General features: G+C 33.6%; 1 protein-coding gene across 2 annotated transcripts; it reads left to right on the top strand.

Annotated features, from left to right (window-relative positions):
- The first annotated feature begins 1,346 nt into the window (after positions 1-1,346).
- Positions 1,347-5,944, top strand: LOC133871198 (serine/threonine-protein kinase AFC3). Of its 2 annotated transcripts, XM_062308589.1 has the most exons (12): positions 1,347-1,671; positions 1,822-1,948; positions 2,573-2,599; positions 2,686-2,839; positions 2,924-2,972; positions 3,414-3,528; positions 3,706-3,797; positions 3,893-4,040; positions 4,782-4,846; positions 4,944-5,041; positions 5,269-5,374; positions 5,531-5,944. In XM_062308589.1, the coding sequence occupies exons 1-12, from the start codon at positions 1,576-1,578 to the stop codon at positions 5,666-5,668; spliced, it is 1,215 nt and encodes a 404-aa protein (XP_062164573.1). In that variant the 5' UTR covers positions 1,347-1,575; the 3' UTR covers positions 5,669-5,944. The 2 variants fall into 2 exon arrangements, with proteins under 2 accessions (XP_062164573.1, XP_062164574.1); XM_062308590.1 differs by lacking the exons at positions 1,347-1,671; positions 1,822-1,948; positions 2,573-2,599; positions 3,414-3,528 and having other exon boundaries at positions 2,751-2,839.
- The last annotated feature ends 14,022 nt before the right edge of the window (positions 5,945-19,966 follow it).

Genomic DNA, 19,966 nt, shown 5'->3' with positions numbered 1-19,966 from the left:
GGGAAGAGGAAGATTTTTTTAAAAAAAAATCTTAGAAATATTGATCTTTGCAGGAGTTAGAATCTTAATTAAGAAATTTTGGGTTAGTATATAGGCGGTTCGGCCATATCGTGAAAAGCACCACTTCACTATATTCTGACTAATATTACCTGTCGAATGAAAGGAAATATTAGTTTGTGTTATAGATGATGTAGTATAAACTTGAGAATAAAGAAAAAAGAAAGAAGAAAGAAAGGTATTGTAGAAAAGATGCGGGTTTTTTTTTTTTTTTTTTTTTTTTTTTTTTTTTTTTTTTTGTTTCAAAGCACATAAAAGACTCAAGAAGACGTTGAAAACTTGAAAACGAAGAGAGACCAAACCCACCCAGTAATTTTGTATTTATATTTTGACCACATATTTTAATTTTTTATTTGTTTGGCCTTCTCCCAGCCAAATGTCTGGCTCTGTCCCTAGTTTTCCATGTATGCTTTTGGTGTCATATGGGACACACGTCTTGATGTAATTAGCATAGAATAATATAATGATTTTAATAAATGTCAAGTTGATGTACTATTGGTTCATAAGTTATAATATATATGTGTGTATATATATATATATATTTCGCTGCTAAAACTCATTTCTAATGTTGTCGTAATGTCACGTGGAAATTGAAATTTTTTCACTTACACATTTTTGTAAAAGGCGGGACGTTACACTATGTCAAAGACTTGGGGACGCTGGGACGACCCCAGTCTACCCTATATAAATGAACCCCCTAATTTTTGCACTATTTTCTCTTTCCCTACACGCGTTGTCTCCAGTGACGGTAGTTCTTCCTGACACCGGCTATGTGTTTGGTGTTTTCTGTTTTTTGTAGTTTTAGTTCGAAAGTCTGTCGGTTAAATTTTTAGATATTACTAGACTTTTTATAACTTGTTAACTTGGATCAGCCCTCTTTTCTTTATTAGAGGAGCAATATTGTTAAATAGTGGCTCAAATGTCTGTCCCTGTAATATTTGAAATTCGCAGATAGCACCAAGTCAAAATTTTTTCTGATTTAGTGTGTAGAGTGTCTTTGCACCTTTATTCACTTTAATGGCCGTTGAACTCTTCGAGTAATGCACGTTAGTTCTGGTTACCCGTAAAAAAAAAGAAGAAAAAAAAAAGGTGGTGGGCTTGAAGTTGTAAATTAAGTTCAAGTTAATCGGGCACCGAGTTTGGTCTGAAAACCCGAGTGTGAGTGTCGGACCACACGTGAAATGGAGCAAAAATAGCACGTTTGAAAATTACCTCTAAACCACCATTCATTAACCGCCGGAGAGCATCCTTGCCATCCTAAGCTATAAAAAAAAAAAAAAAAAAAAAAAAAAAAAAAAAAAAAAAACCCTAATCCCAACTCTTCTCTCTCTCTCTCTCTCTCCCCCCGAGAACCTGATTTTTCTGCTCTACAAGGCTCACTCTCAATCTCACAGACGCTAAAATCCTGTCAGAGTTTTTCTCTTTTGTTGCAGATATATAAAGCAGCATAAACTCAAACACAAACGGAGATATACGTTCCCGGCGAAGGAAGATAGGTATCGAATCGATTGGGTGTGAATGGTGGCCGTGGAAGTTGAAGGGATGCAGCAGAGAGAGCAGCGAATCAGGAAAAGGCCTCGGCCCACGTGGGACGTGGCGCCATCTGAACCTCAGGTCCGTCCGGCCGTCCCTCGCTTGCTTCTTGCTTTTCTTTCGAGTCGTAAATTAGGGTTAGCGTTAGGGTTTTTGGAGAGAGAATCCGCCTCAAACCGAAGACTATGGTTTTCTTTTTTGTTTGATGAGGGTTTTTTGTGGTGGCTGTAGGGGAAACGAGCAGAGGCGGTGAGTAATGAAGGGGTGGATAGAAGAAGGCATGGGTCTCCGCCGAGAAGGGACGACGATCGCGAAGGGCATTACGTCTTCAATCTCGGCGAGAATCTCAGTCCTAGATGTCCGTTTTACTTCCCATATTTTCGGTTTATGTTAATTAATTTTGCTGCTTGTTCTGTTGCCGCTGTTGGGTTATGAATTTAATTTAATTCACCTGAAGTTTCAATTGGAAGTCTCTGTGTTGCATGAAATTAGGTTGAATTTGGGATTCCTTACGTGTCTAAGGCCTTATTATGAGTTAGCAGGTCATAATTTCTTTAACAACTATCTCTGCCTATGATATATTGGCTGCATGGTTTAATATACTGTTGGCCATAAATCCGTTGGACTTGATCGAACCTTTTCTTTTTGGGCACAATGCTTGTAACAACTTATTGCATCAACTTGTCAATTGCTTCTATAACCAAATTAGTGAATTAGATTCTGGAAGTTTTCTTTCTTTGTGCTATTATGATAGCTTCCTAGTAATGCAATGTATATGATCAATTAGTCAATTATTGTAAAAATGATTTTCTTAATGGCTCGCGTATTGTGCACTGTATTTCCGTGCTTCTTTGGTTTCTGTGAGAATTTTTCCCACTGTAAGTTTGTTGTCAATCCATTGTAAATTTTTTATTAAGTAGTATTTTTGGCTTTTAGTAGTTAATTTTTGCATCATAATTGACTTGGAATATCTCTTTGGCAGATAAGATACTCAGCAAGATTGGTGAAGGTTAGCTGTCAAGTGCCCTGATGTCTGCAAGATTTTATGTTTTTGTGATTCTGCTTGTGTCATTCAGCATATTGCTAGTGCTGTAGGCACATTTGGTCGAGTTTTGGAATGTTGGGACCGACAAACACGAGAGTATGTGGCAATCAAGGTTGTTCGGAGCATACGTAAATACCGTGATGCAGCAATGATTGAGGTTGATGTACTTCAACATCTTGCCAAGAATGATCAAGGAAACTCACAGTACGTACCTACATAGTTTTGTCTTATTACTGATTCATTCTGTGACATGATCTAACTTTTGCGCATCTTGATCCATTTGTGCAGCTGCGTTCAGATACGGAACTGGTTTGACTACCGCAATCACATATGCATTGTAAGTATTTAGATTAATTTTTGTATGTTTTTATTGCCTTTTGTACTATTACATCCGTGCTCTTTTACAGGAAACTATAATACTTAATTGCCTTGGGTTGCATTCTGTAATAAGGCCACTTTTACTTCTGTACTGTCTTGCGATTGGTTGACTTCTAGCACTATGGGAATACCTCTCCTATTTTTCTGGATCAATGATTCTTTCTCTCTTTTCTGTCTTTTTGTATTTTGTCTTTGTTGCTGTGTTAATATGCTTGATTATAACTTCTCTTAGACCTGCTGTGTTTCCGTTCTTTGAGGTTTGGATGATTGATTTACATATTCTTTGCAAATGAATTAGATCAATTGTACTGTTGTCTCAATTTGTCCATATGGACTTTATTCATACAACTGGGAACTAAACAGGAACCTTCCTTTGAATGCATTTTAATGGTGTTATCAGGTGTTTGAGAGGCTTGGACCAAGTTTATTTGATTTTCTAAAGAGAAATAAATACTGCCCATTACCTGTGGATCTTGTTCGGGAATTTGGACGACAGCTTTTGGAATCTGTTGCATGTGTGTGGATAGTTCATGGCCTTTGGCTTATCTCTCTCATTTTCTTTTTTTCTTATATTTCCTAACCAATCACCCAGATCTGTTTCTTGGCCTGTTTTGATTGTTCAGGGGTGAACAGTTTGTTTTGATTTTGTCTTTAATGTTTAACTTGTTTCTTTGCTTTATCATATCCGGCAGATATGCATGACTTATGTTTAATTCACACTGACCTGAAGCCAGAAAATATACTACTTGTGTCTTCTGAATTTGTAAAGCTTCCTGGTTGTAAGGTATTTGGATTTTTATAATATAAAAAATAATACCATTTCATATATGGTATAGACTCAGTTATGATATATTTCAAAAAATTCTTGGAATGGTACAGAGGTTTTCTTCGGATGAAACGCAATTCAGGTGCTTGCCCAAGTCTAGTGCCATTAAGCTGATTGATTTTGGTAGTACTGCCTTTGATAATCAGAATCATAGCTCCGTTGTTTCAACGAGGCATTACAGAGCACCTGAGGTTATTTTAGGTAAATAGTTATGGTGTTGGCAAGTAAAACTCTGTTCATTTCATTTGGTTTACGTGCATTGTGTTCTGATTCCAACCATAAAGCAGTTTGTTTGTAGATAAAATAATTCTGGATGCTGTTACTTATCAAAAAATAAAATAAAATTGTGGTTTCTGTTGAAACCTCTTTCAATCTTCTGACTAATGAAAATAGTGAGAGATCAATCATAGATAAAGGAGTTTCACGGGAGAGGATTTAAATTTCTTTTAAGAGAAGCAATTTACTCATACACATATTTTTGGAAGGAGAATTTCTAGTGAGAATATTATAAAGGAAAGGCAAATGATGGGCCGCAAGGGTAGAATTTGGTCACTGAAACAGAAATCTGGGTCCTATGAAATCAGAGCATGGTTCAAAACTGTCAATTGGTACCCTACGAATCACGTCAAAGATGCAACAAGTCTTTTCAGTTTATGGGTGTGGTCCCACTTTATACTACCTATTTCAAATGATTTGCTTTCTATTCCCTTATATTGTAGTTGCTTAACTTTGTATCTGTAAAATGTTAGACTCGTCCTTTTGAGTCAAGTTTTGGGATTTTGTTTTTATGGGGATGAAATATATGGTTGTCCTCTTTTTTCCTTCTTCTATAGAAACATAGTTGCTCTTGATTATGAAAAAGAATGGCTGTGGATAACATTTCTCAATTGCATAATTTTTTATTTTTCTCTCTTCTGACGGTGTTGTATACACATCATGCAGGTTTAGGATGGACTTATCCATGTGATTTATGGAGTGTTGGTTGCATACTTGTTGAACTTTGCTCGGTCAGTTTTGGTTTTTATATTTTTGATAGTTATATTAAACTTGATTTGGATATGGAATATCTAGTTAGGAATTGTTAAGACACGGAGCTTTTGTCAGGGTGAAGCATTATTTCAGACCCATGAGAACCTAGAGCATTTGGCAATGATGGAGAGGGTGTTGGGACCTCTGCCAGAGCACATGATTCGAAGGGCTGAGTAAGTAGTGAATTTTTTTGAATCAGTTGCTTCCCTTGAAGAATGTTTGCGTCTACATGTTGACATGTTTTGCATCTGCAAGCCCTTTTTGATGATTTATAAGTGCATGTCCATGAAGGTTCCATACACTGATTAAGAAATAATTTTTTGGATGCATCGAGGAATATAATTTAGATCTTACTAAATCACGCATACATGCCTTTGCTTGCCTTTGTTGTGATATGCAGCCGAGGTGCTGAAAAATATTTCAGGCGAGGTTCCCGACTAATTTGGCCAGAAGGAGCAGTTTCAAGGGAGAGTATAAGAGCTGTAAATAAGCTTCACCGTCTGAAGGTTTACTAGTTTTCTTCCTTTTCCTTTGTCTTCTTTTTTTCTTTTGTTTTTCTTTTTTTGTTGTTTGGGAAATTGTTTACTGTCGTTGATATGTGGTGGTTGTGGAATATACGTGCACAGATTCTATGGTGTGATGACTAATGCTGTTTTATACAGGATCTGGTATCTCAACATGTAGAGTCCTCAAGATGCCCTCTCACTGATTTGTTGGTTAATTTGATGAAATATGATCCCTCTGAACGTCTAACGGCTAGAGAAGCTCTGAATCATCCCTTCTTTAAGAGTCTAACTTGAGAAAGCTGCATCATGGAAGCTAATTTATGGTTTACAAAGGCTAGTCTCGTGGACCTGGTAGATACAAGGCCTGGTTTTTCCCGAGAGAGAAGAAAAAAGAGAGAAGAGCTTAGGGACGATATACTGCTGGCTCAAGGAGTCTTCGCATGTATTTGTACAAATAGTGTTGTGTTTAATGGATGTTGATTTTGCTTTGTAAATGATTTTTCCGTGGTTAGAATCATCAAAGTTGGAAATATGCAAGGCGCACAAGTCACAGAGCATTGGCAAACCCCATTAATACTTGATCAGGGATCCCAAATCTTTGGATATATTTTATTAGGTGTGGATAAGAATTTGCTATAACGATAAGAACTTGCCTCTCGTACTTGGAAGAAAAAAGTGAAATGGAGAACTATTTTATGGCTTACAGCATCCAGTGGTGTATATGTTGTCATCACATGACAAATATATTATTGCGCCATTTAAAATTTTTGAGTGATATAGCAGTATGTTTATCGTAAGATAATGTAGAATTTAATCTGAACTATAAAATGGTTTCTCTCCCTTTCAAAGAGAGAGCCTATTCCAACGTACTTCATATGTTGGTTTATGATGGCATAAAGGATTTTAAGTGAGTGAGATGCTGGTTTATGATAGCATGAATGACTATGTGAAGGGCAAATCGATCTTGGAAAATAATATTATCAAATGCAAGGGCTAATCGATTTTTGGATTGCTAGGGAGGCAACTTTTGCTTTTGTCCACTACCGGGTTGTCTCTGCTTGTCTTTTGCGTCTCGTTGTACGTGTAGAATATTTCCAAATGAATCGTGACAACCTGTAGCTTTCATAGAGATATGGACATTGAGGTTGATTTTTAAGAAGTTTTACGCTACTTCGCACTCATCTTATATTAGTTGAAGTAACATTTTAATTGACTTTTTATGTCATAGCATTCTTAATAGATTCATTAAAATAATAATAATAATAATACTATTTTGAGGAGCCAATTTATTAAAATGATCCAAAATGAGTTCTTAGTAGGCTTAACAGTTTGGTGAAAAAAATTTGATAAATGAACAATACTCACCAATAATAGTGAATACTATTCACTCACCAAAGCAACAAAAAAAAAACTAATAAAATTTTATCTCTCTTCAATTTTATTTTTTTTTTCTCTCTCAGGCATTACACACAACATCCATTTTGAAAAAAATTATTTAAATGGAATAGTAACAGTGGATTGCCAAAATAGTGAGGCTGCTGGGGTGCTTTAAAAAAGTGGATGGCTAAAATAGAGAAAAATGGTTTTTAACTACTTTGGCTAGTAAAATTTGGTGAGGCTACTAGGAATGCTCTTGACCACTTAAAACATGTTACATCAGTTAGTATGAAATAATGTGAAGATGAGAAGGCTTTGGTGTGAGAAAAATAATATAATAAGACAGAAAACAAAATGCTCTTGAAGTGTGTTACTGTGTCGCTTTCCTTAAGAAATTATTTGACCCCACCAAATTATGATGAATTGGTATTCAAAAAGCTATAGCAAATATTTTTCCAGTAAATGTAGCCCAGAAAAAGATATGTTGTTTGATTGCATTTTGCACAAACGAAACCAAACCTGAACACCCTAAGATTTTATTCTAGTGATGAGTGCCAAATATTGTGTATTTGGACTCCTTGATTTACATAAGTTAGACCTTTAGCCTTGTTATTTTCTGATGCTTTTGTTAGTTTTTGTGTTTTTATGTTTTGTAAGTTAATAAGTAAGGAATGGCAAAATTCATGTGGAATTGCTTGGAAAATTCGGAAGTTCTGAAGAACTCGATCAATCGAACTTAAAAGTCGATCGATCGAATTTTGCTCGAAGTCGATCGATTGAATAAAAGTCGATCGATCGAAATTTCCAAGAACTTACTTTTGCAGAAGCGCGCCAGAACATCCAATCAGGAGCTACTCCATGACAAAAAGCAGTTCTCCCTCTGATTTTCGCAGCAGAACACGCTGGTTGCATGACCTTGGTTGTCTCTAGTAAGAGAAGAACCCTAGAGGGGGTTAGAGGAGTCATTTTACATGGGTTTCTAGCCCTAATTTCCTTATCTAAAGTCATAGCCATACCTCCTTGTAGAGAGAGTTCAGAGAACAGTAGCTAGGTTTAATTTCGTGCATTTTGTAGTGTATTCCAGTAGCTTTTGTTCTTAGACACTTTCTTTTTGTAAAGCTTTCCTTTTATTTTCATGCTTGTTCTTCATTTTCTTGTGGTGTTCTTAGTCATGGAAGGCTAGTAACCTCAACTAAGGTTGAGGATGAAACCTTTCCATTGATGACACTCACACTCTTGTTATAATACTTGCACATTTGATGATATATCATATTTGTTATTCAAGTTCCATTCATTTAAATGCTTTATCTTTTGCAATGAACGTGGTTGTTGGTAGATAGAGGACATTTAATGTGTTTCAACCGATGGATACATTGTTTTATCGGTTTGAATGATGATATCCATTGTGATTTGTTCATTGAATGGATACATTAGATGATTTGATTTCAAATGGGTACTCTTTGTGATTTATCTTTGAGTTGGATTCATTTAATGGTTCTAGAATATGTGGTTGAGAAACTTGAATGACATCCTAAGCTTAATGTTCTTTGGGTGTTCAAGTAGAAACCAAGAAGTGTGAGTTGTTGGATTTGGTTTGGTAGATTCCTTAGCCTTAGTTCCTTTTAATTTGCACATTTCATTTCATATCTTTTGTTTAGTCTTTTACTCTTGAATCAATCCTCAAACCTTTGGAACTAGGTTAAAATGAAGTTGATTAAACAAGACACCAACATTTGACCATTTCCCTGTGGATTCGAACTCGCACTTGCACACACTATATTGCAAACGATTTGTGCGCTTGCGAGTACTCATTAAAACACACATCATCTAGCAAGAGAGATACTCGAATTTTAAAAACTACATAAAATGTTTAGAGAGATAGAAGAAGAAATAATTTTTGTGTACAAAAAAATGGTATGCAATAGAATACTTAGTGTTAAAACAGCAGTTATCAAAGTCTGTTCACTAATAGACATCTAACTTCAAAATTAACTTCTATTTTAATAGTAATAAATAACTATTCTAACAGTCAATAAAATCTGATCATCAAATCTTAAAAGACACCTAATTTTGATTGTTATATTAAATTGTTGTTAACAATTATTTAATTATAGACGTTAGATCGTAATGATTACTTAATCTCAATCGTTAGATTAAACTTAATTTGATATTATAATTGACTTTGCAAATGGTTAAGTAAATGTACGAGTCTCATTTTCCGATTCAATAAACCAAAAAAAAAAAAAAAAAATCGAATTTTTACTTCGATTTTCAATTTAGAGTTTAAAATGTAAGTTATTTGTTTTAGGTGGCGACGAAGTGTAGAGAGCGGTTTGGCTCTCTTAACGTCAACCCTCATTCGGGGATGATGGCGGCGAGAATGCCATCATAAAAGGTCTTGACGTCAATGTTGGCCTTGTTGGACTTGACAACAACAACGCTCTCACCCTTGGAGAGCCTGTCTTCCTTTGACTTGATCCAGGAAACGATCTTGCCCTCAGTCATAGTGGAGCTTAGGGTCGGCATGAAGATCTCCCTGATCTTGGCTCAGATGGTCAGGATGGGACTCCTCCGACATGGACTCTTGGCGCAAAACGACGAGCGAGATTGTGTGGGGAGGGCGGGGAGAGAGGAGAAGGATACAGAGAGGAACAGGTGAAAATACATGAGGGAATTTTGGTGAAGTTGGGACCAAAACTCGCACGTGCGGCACACATGCGACACTTTCCGTCAAGGAAGACGAAATCAGTTAACGGAATGGCTACATTGCAAATTTTTGAAACTTTGTTGTGGTCCATTGCAACTTTTTTCACTTTCGAGCCAAATTGCAATTTGGGTGAAACTTTGGAAGGTAAAGTGTAATTTTCTTGAAGTCTAATAATAACACAATTTAATGTGCCTAAATCATTAATAACACTATGTCCCTATCAAAGACAAATAGACAATCATCCATGAGTCCATGACAGACTACTAGTCCTACCAAATAGTCATGCATATAACATATTACTGAAATTTTGTAAAACTTGTGTTTGTGTGAGCCACCCAAACTAATATTATAATAAATTCTCGATGCATTTTCGTGACATAGTAGAGATACACCACAACTGCCTGTTTAGATCAATGCCCAAGATACACCTAAAATTTAGAAAACATAATCATTTTTGTCTTAATTCTTGACAAGGAAAATGAGTGGCATTGTGGCAGTAGGCAGTTGAAGACTTGCAGTTAATGTCTTGAATATTAAATAAAAATTAATAAGATGGTGAAGGAAGAATTGGAGAGCAAGGAAGAATGGAAGAGCGCGATGGAGTGAAGCTTCTGGCGCATGGACAAGGAAGTGATTGCATGGAACGAGAACGTTTTGGGAGCCAAGTGGATGTGCGAGCTCTAGTCGCCCGAGTGCGATGTGGCTGGATCCACTGTGTTTGTTTCCATCGTAACGTCTGACAAGATCATCGTCACCAACTACGGTGATTCAAGAGCTGTGCTTTGCCAGAATGGCAAGGCCTGTTCCTCTCTCGTCCGATCATAAGTTAGCTTCTGCTTCCTTTATTTATTAACTATAGTTTTTAGTGTAACTGCTTTCTCAGAGAGAGAGAGAGAGAGCCAAGTAACATCAACAACATTAAAGCAGAATCGTGTGGTCTGTCTCTGAGGAAAACAAGGCAAGGAAATTCCTAGTCTAATATAATATTTAAAAATTAAAAGGCATGAAGAGTGATTTGCACCAACTTGATTCGATTGAAGAGTATGAGATTGAGGATTCTTTTGAAATTAGTCCTGGTGCTACTGTTGAAGCAACTATTGAGCTGGTTTAAGATACTGCGGCTGCTACTAATGAGGATCCAAATGAAGGAGATGCACAAAAAAGAATCAATGCAAATGGTGTAAAAGCGAATTCACCAAATCAAAATCAAGTTGTACATCTACCTTGGGTAGATACTTGGAGACGTGAGAGAAGTAAGGTGATGAAAGTACCATTTCAAAATCAAGTTGTACATCAAAATCAAGCACCATTTCAAATTTTCCAGTTTCATGAAAGTAAGGTGAGAGAACTTTTATCTCACATGATCTTCTATCATGAGTATCCTTTTAGAATTGTGGAGCATGTAGTGTTTAATAAGTATATGAAGGCTTGCATACCACATTGGCAAAAAATTTCCCAAGCTACTGCTAAGAGTCTTTGCTTTGTCAACTACAAATCAGAAAAGAAGAAATTGAAAGCTTTATTGAATCGGGTTTCCAAAGTTTACATCACAACAGACATGTGGACTTCTTTTCAAAAAGTTTCGTATGTGGTTGTGACATGTCATTCATAGATTCTGAATGTCATTTAAATAGGCATGTGTTGAACTTTTGCAATATTCCACCTCTACACTTCGGACTTCTTATTGCTGATGCACCTCATAAATGTTTTAGAGACTAGGGTATTGAGAATAAAATTTGTTTAATAACCGTAGAAAACGCAAAGGCAAATTATGTAGCAATAAGACACTTGAGAGATGTTTTTAATATGAGAAAATAGCTTGTTGTTGAGGGAAAGTTGTTTCACATGCGCTGCTATGCGCACATAACTAATTTGATGGTTCATGATGATCTTGGTGGAATTTTTGATTGTGTGAGGGACGGTATTAAATACTTGGTAGCATCGGAGGGAAGTTTAATGCAATTTAGTGAAATTGCAAAGAACTTGCATTTGTCTTCCAATAAACTATTTTTGGATGTACCTACTCGTCAGAATAGCATGTATTTGATGTTAGTAGCTGCTCATGAGTTTAGGTAGGTATTTCCTAGGTATGGATACAAAGATTGACAATTTACTTGGGTGCCATCACATGAGGATTGAGTTAAAGTTGAATCTGTGTATGAACTTTTTGGGGTCTTCGACCGAGTAACCAAGATTGTATTTGCGAGTGACTATCCAACAACAAATTTATTCCTTCTTGAAATTTGGCGAATGAAAGAGTTCTAACCAAGAAATGTAATTATCAAAATGACTACATCATATCCATGGAATAAAGAATGAAACCCAAGTTTGCTAAATACTGGGGTGAGTGCAATTTGTTTATGTCAGTTGCGGCAATTTTGGACCCAAGGTTTAAGATGGTGTTGATACGATTTTGCTTTCCTATAATCTATGAAAAGGCTGAAGCTAATGAGATATATGATGTGTATGTTAATGAACATAATTCAAATCTTATAGAACAAAATCTTGTGAGCAATGCTCAAGAATGCTCTTCAAGTAATTATTCAATCAGTGCAGTTGATCAGGGTCGTCTGGAAATTTATGTAATGCCCGGGAAAGACGCCATACTTAGGTTATTAAATATGTGCCTGCATAAATATAAGGCTTAAGAATTACTATTAGTCTAATAAAATTATATATTTATGCATGTAGAGAAATGGATCAGTAAAGTTAAAGTCGATCGAGCGATTCTGATGTCGATCGAGCGACTTTGGGAGTAATGTAAAATCGATCAAGCGACTCTCTGGTCGATCGAGCGATTATGGGTCGATGTTGATCGATCGACTAATTTTAGATCGAGCGATTTTATCTAGTGCGACGCAGCTTACGAGTAAACAGCAGAGAGTGATTTTCTACCTTTGATTTTGAACCCATTACTTGTGGACGGCTCCAAATGATTGAAACCCATTCAGTTAGCCTAAGTTAGCTTAGTTTGGTTGAAATTGAACTAGATATGGTAGTACAATCTAATTATGACACTAGATATGGAAAAAAAATCTAATATTGGATATTGCATGATCTTGCATGGATGTCTCTCTCTCTTGCTGTCAAAGATCCGACCATTGGAAGAAATTGTGCTGGCTTGATCTCAGCCATCCAAAGTTATTATATATAGCATGCATGGGACATCAAAAATCAGCCAAAGCTCTCCCCATACCACTCACGTAAGCTTTCATTCCCTTCACTGTTTTAGTATTGAATCTTCCATGGGAAAAACTCTCTCACTCTCCTATGAAAACCAGCACTTATGAGCCAGAAATGAAGCCTTAAATCTCCTCTTGTTTCTCAACAAAATACCAGAAACGAACATCTGAAATCCCTCTCTGATTCTAGCTCAAAAACCAGCAACTTCCAATTCAGTTAAGCACTCTGTTTTGGAATCAGATCCCTTCCTTTTATCCAATCTGTTGGGTACGAATTTCTGTAAGTAAATCTTCCTTTTCACTCTCTGAAATTCAGTATTTGTTCCCTAGGATCATGGGTTGTTTCTCCTCTTCTAATGAGAGAATTACACCTATGAAGTTTTAAATAAGCAAGATAGTAACTTTGCCTTAATATTTTGTGTGTGAATGAGCTGCTGAAATGTATGTGTGCTGATTAATAAAATGAATGTGTGAAGTGAATTGTGTGTGAGGTGTATGCTGGAATTCCCTGCATGAATGAGAATATTAAAATATAAACTTAGTGAGTGAGTGTATATGGGTATATGGCTAATATGTGTGTGTAGAAAGGATTATTTTGGCTATAAGGTGTACATAATATATATATATATATATATATATATATATATATATATATATATATATATATATATATATATATATATATATATATATATATATATATATATATATATGGGTATGAGTGGGAGTCATATATCAATATACTAGTTGGAATTAATGGCTCCTAAAAGAGGATGTTTTAGTTTCATTATTCAATAATCTAAGATGTCATTCAATATCTTGATTAAGAAAACCAAAAACGGAAGTGTTAGAACGATCGTTAAAATAATACTTTAAGGATAAGTATAGTAAACATATTCGTAGCACCTTTTCACTAATTTAGTATTACTACATGATTGAAATTATGCAGTTGTAGAGAAAGACTTTTGGAGCAGAAACTAGTAAGTATCTCTATACTTACTGAGGACGAAGCTGGTTGACTTTCCTATAATATTATGTTTACTGCTTTATTTATTTGTTTGGGCGTGTGGTTTTGCATATTTTATTATTTTTAATAATCTGTCTAATAACAAGCTGTTGGATCAAGATCCACAGTGGGTACCCGAGGCTTCACATGAGTTCTAAGGTTCTCAGTAAATGAGGAGGTACCTGAAAAGATTAATAAATACAAAAACTGGTGTACCAAGGTCACCAGGGAAACCAAGGTTTCCAGGAGTCAAGGCTCCCAAAGAATATAATTAAAAGTTAAGTGAGGAAACCAAGGTTTCAAATAACACGCTAATCGTGCCAAGGCCAACAGAGTAGTGGAAAAAGGAAAATACCTAAAATTCTACACTTAAAACTGTCATTGCTTTATGATTACGTTTATGTTCATCTTATGTCTATGATTCGCGGTCATAGATTATATTTTGTATATACATGTGATTATATGGCCATTGCATTATGTTGCATTAATTAAATAAATCAGCATTCATATTATTATTGGAAACAGCGGACTCACTTTAGTATTCTATGTTGTTGTCTTCTCTTTGTACTGTGTAATGATTCAGGTTGTGAAGAAGAGGAATATCAGGACTACCCCGACCCATAGATGGTTCCTGATTCAACTTTTTGTAAGGCTAGACAGCCTTTCTTTTTGGGACTACCCTGCTGTAGTTCACCCTACCTAACTTAAGACATTACTTATAGTTCTTCAGTTATATGTAAATATTTGGCTTGTATGACTATCTTGCCCTGTGAGCCATAACTGTTATCACTGTTTGTATAATTATACTTACTGACTTAATATATATATTTGAGGTATTTCAGTAGTAGCTCTGAGGTGTCAATCTATCTATATTACATTTACATATATTCCGTTGCCAACATTTACCTCTGATAAGGTAATGTCACGTGAAAATTCGAAAATTTTCATTTACGCTTTTTGCAAAAGCGGGGCGTTACAATTTATGAGTCATTCCTTAGAAGTGTTGAAATGGTGCATCAACTAGTTAAATCAGAGTTAGAAATATATTTTGAGGAGGGTCTATATATACCTTAAAAGAGTTTGAAATTTAGTACCTTAGACTAATGGAAAGCAAATACCTTTAAATTTCGTATTTTGTCTAAAGTAGCCAAAGATATTTTGTCAACACCAAATACTACTATAACTTCAGAGTCTACATTTAGTACTGAAGGAATAGTTATTGATCCCCACAGAGCTTCATTATCAATTGAAACAGTTCAAAAGTTGTTATGTGGGCTTGATTGGGGTCAAATCAATGTATGGGCTTAAAAAGTAATCTGCAGTGAGTTTTTTTTTTTTTTTTTTTTGTCTAATTGTGTTTGTTAATTTAATTTTGCTTTTACATTGTACTAATTACTCCTTTATTTTTCTTTTTCTTCTTTATGTTAGAATGATCAAAATGAGGTGGAGGCAACTTTGTGAGACGCAAATTAATTGTTAGTGTTATTTGCACAAACTTTTTTGAAGTGTTGTAATATAACTATAATTTGATTGGGGACTATGTTGGACAATGTAATTTTGTTAAAGATCTTGTACAATATTATTTTGTTGGAGACATGAAGACTTAAGGTAATTTATGATTTTATATTTAATGATTTAGGCATACTAAATTGTGTATTATTAAACCTCCCTTGACATTTTTACCAAGTATATAAAACTTGTGTAAATAATGCAAGGGAGTTAAAATTAAATCTCTCTTTTTGTGTGTGTTACAGGTGATAGGACCATAGATTTTTCTTCTAGAAGGACACATGATTGCTTTATATATATATATGGTTTTCTCCAATTTTTCCTATTAAATTAAATTGCGAGTTTTAAAGCTTTCGTGCACAAGTCATGGGACTTGTATTGTTTGTTGTACAAATATGATTAGCCAATTAGGTAGTCTGCTTCTATTGTGTTCAAAATGCCTAATAATTTTTATTTTTTATTTTTTTTATATTCAAAACATTAATTGCTAGTAGGGCTGTAAGCGAGCCGGCCGGGCTCAAGGTCCCACTAGGTACCCGCCCAATTTAGCCCGATTCGAGCTCGAACTCGGCACTGTTGAAACCCGCTCATTACTGTTGAAACTCGCTCGATTAGTTAATGATACATACCCGACTCCCCCGACATAACTCGACGGGAACTCGCGAGCTCGACCCGTTAAGGGCTCGACTCGCTCAGCCCGCCCGGCTCGATTGCTCAACTCGTTAGCTCGATATATATATATATATAGGTTACCTAATATTTATATCTATATTATTATATTTCATTACTTCTTATTTATTATAAATAATTTCATATTATATGATATTATTATTTTTCAATTCATAAGTTATAAGTATAATATTATAATTATATCATGTCACACAAGTATATATACAACTTCATATGAATAGTATATATATATATATATATTTAGTTAGTTAGTTCCTTGATGTATGTATGAATATATTCAAGTACAATGACAATGTGATTTATATATAATTAAATTAAGTGATTAGTATTGAAGTAACTAATGATTTAACATTGTGCCATATGATCACATAATTCATATAAATATTACACGATCATATGATATAATATTTTATCATTTAATCATTATATTATATCATATGCATATATTAATATGATCATATATATAATTCAAGAATTATCATTAGACTCTTAGAAATCGTTGGATCACATAATTTACAATTCATAACTCGTAAGTACTATAATATTATAGGCACATAATGTAACGTGAGTATAATATATACAAATTCATACTAATACCATATTTAGTTTATTAATGTATGTATGAATGTATGCAAGTGCAACAATAACATTGTAATTTACATAATATAAAAATGTGAATATAATCACAACTTAATCATTAATCATTATAATAAGTATTAATATATTGAATAAATACATGATAGTAACTTAGTTAATTATACTAGATTAGATAACATAGAATATAAGTAATAAGAGAGTTAATTTATATATAATTATGTTGCTTGTTAGTGTGTGACATTATGTATAAACTATTATAGTTTAACATTGGCATTATCATTAACATATATGATATTAACTAATATTACTAGACTATTAGTTACTATATTAACTAATATGATAGAATGATCTAAGTATTATAATTAGCTACTTAAGAATTATTAGATCACGTGATTAAAGATTTAAGATCATTGAATTGTTAAATCATATGATCATATGATAATACTTAAATCATCTGATCATTAGATACTAAGGAATTAAGATAATTATGATTCATGATGATCATACTTATCATAGATAATCTCATAAGTCAAATGATATGATATTGATTCATAATTCATAAATATATTACAAATATAAATAATTACAAACTAAGCACAAGTATAAATTATAGTCACATAATGTCATATAAGTATACAAATTCATACCAATAAAATGAATTTACACTAATCATATGATATAATGACAATTCTGAAACTTAATTATCATATACAATGATAATCTGATTCATATAATCCAAAATTAAGTAATTAGGATTAGAATCACCAATTTATTAATTATCATCACAAATTAAGTATTATCATTACAATTTAGATCACGTGCTCATATGATCTAAAATTGTACTATATAATCATTAAATATGATCATATGATCTAAGTATTATAATTATATATTAAGTATGTAAGTATATAGATTTCGTATCTAGATTATCATTAGATATATAAATTATGAATTATTGTATCATAATTTATAAATGTATAATTAGAAAATAAGTTATAAGTTTGAGTTCACATAATCACACTATTATAAGTATATGTTCATATAATTACAAATTAAGTTATGAATATTATACAATTAAGTAGGTGCTCAAAGCAACCTAATCAAATACAATTCAACTAATTGGATGATCACTTAGGAAGGAAAAGAAAAATGAATTTTAGAATTAAAAGTCCAAATTCTTTAGAAAATTAAATACAAATTTAATGTATAGATTTCAAATATTATTTGATATTAAATGAAATCTTAGAATTATAAAGGATCTTGGTGATTGCAAATATGAGAATAAGATTGACCAAATCCACCTAATAAGTATTATTATTATTATTATTATTATTATTATTATTATTATTATTATTATTATTATTATTATTATATAGCTTAAGTATAATTTATAACCAAATTCATATTTTATAGGTTATGAGCCTATGATTTAGTATTATTATTATTATTAAGGTCTCGTTTGATTTGCGGAATAACTATTCCATTAGGAAAAGGAAAAGTCATTTATAGGAATAGAAGGTGGCAGAATGGAATGGCTATTCCTAATCTTTAGTTTGGTAAGAATAAATATATTTTAATTGGAATTCAATCAAAATTACTAAAAAAACCCCATATTTTTTTAAAAAAAAATTAAAAAGAAAATTAAATTATTAAAAAAAAAAGGAAAAAAAAAAAAAAAATCCCATGGGTGGCCGACCACCCATTGGGGTGGTCGGCCGCCCACCGATTCACTTCGAGGGTGGCCGCAACCACCCCCAGAGTGGTCTCCGGGGGTGGCCACGGCCACCCACAAAATACTCGTCGAGGGTGGTCGGCCACCCCCGAGGGACTCTGGGAGTGGCCGCGGCCACCCACGACTCCATATATGGGTGGCCGGCTAGCCAGTTAAGGGTTTGGTTTTTTTTTTTTTAAATAATAAAATATAAAATATAAAATAATGGTTTTTTCTGAAAATTATTGCATTTATCCCAAGGAATAGCTATTCCTCTCATTTTTTAGAGGAATAGGTATTCCTCTTTATAAAGGAATATGTATTCTAATGGGAATACCTATTCCAAGGAATAGACTCCTACCAAACAAAAGAATGACTATTCCATAGGAATAGACGTTCCATTCCATGGGTCTAATTCTATAAACAAATTATTAACTTATACATGATACATCATATCATTGTTGTATATCATACATGAATACATGATTAACTTGATGAGCAGTTTCCAAGATACATGATTAACTCTCTCTTTTTTTTTAAAAAAAAAAAAGAAAAGAAATTCTTTTCTAAGCAATATTTCAAAATTTATAATTTACAGGCTATGAGCCTTTGAATAAGTATAATTATTATTAAGTGACAATCATGAAGTTTTGATATGTTAATAAGTTAATATGTTATAATGTTAATAGGTTAATAAGGTCAAAAACTGATTAAGTATCCAATATTCCAAATAAGTCAATAAGGATAAGTTTTCAAAAATTGATTAATAAGAATAATTTATATGGTTCAATAATTTAATAAGTTTAAAATGGGCATTAATGCTATGCTTTGAATTAGCTTACCATTAATGTTAAAAAAAAATTACATCGAATTAAATGTTAATGAAAAATTGTGTATTTTTTTAATCCATTTATGGTTCAATATATATAAGTTAACAAGCTTAAAATGGGCATTAATGTTAGCCGTGCATTTAATTGAATGGTAATTCAAAAACCATGCCATTAAATGACATAAAATTAATACAAATTTCAATTCCAAAAAGGGCCAAAACGAGGCATTTTTAGACTGATTTTTGACCCCGCGATTAATTTTGATTAAATCCCAACCTTTCATTTTTTATAGTGGGATACACCATTTCGATTTCACCTACACACGCCTGCAGGGAAAAAAAATCACATCCCTTATTTCCCGCTATTTCCATTCCACGCACTCCAACCAAGATTAGAAGATAAGAGACTTTTCAATTTTCAAAGAAAAGTCATAACTCATCAAACTTTTCAATTTTTAAAGAAGAAAAGACAAGACACAGGTATAATTTGTATATATATATATATACATATATATAAAACACGAAAAAGAAGAAACACAATAAGTCGTTAAGAAAAAAAAAATATATCAGATCGATTTTTTTAAAGATCTGACGGTTAGATTTGGATCTGATCGTTTGATATATTTTTTTTAAAGATAACACGTGTCGCTCATGCAGAAATAGAGACCCATGAACACATTTCAGCCGCTGGATTTATCTGAGCACATCCTAACCGTTCACTTCTTATCATCTGCATTAAATGCAATCAACTACCCTCATTTACTTAAAATTTGATCAAACGGCTGTGGATAAAAGAGTCATACACATCAAACGATCTTGACCGTTCAATTCTACAAACCCTTAAAGACCTTTGCACTTTCTCTCATGCGCCGTTTCATTTCTTTTATTACTCTTCATTTTCCTTCTCTAACTCTCTCTCTCTCTCTCTCTCTCTCTCTCGCAGTTCTCCTCATTGTGCTGCCTACCATGGGAGAGAAAGCTTCT

The sequence above is a fragment of the Alnus glutinosa genome, chromosome 6, assembly GCF_958979055.1.
Source record: "Alnus glutinosa chromosome 6, dhAlnGlut1.1, whole genome shotgun sequence".
Lineage (NCBI taxonomy): Eukaryota > Viridiplantae > Streptophyta > Magnoliopsida > Fagales > Betulaceae > Alnus > Alnus glutinosa.
The sequence above is the reverse complement of the archived record's forward strand: the minus strand, read 5'-3'. Positions and strand labels throughout refer to the sequence as shown.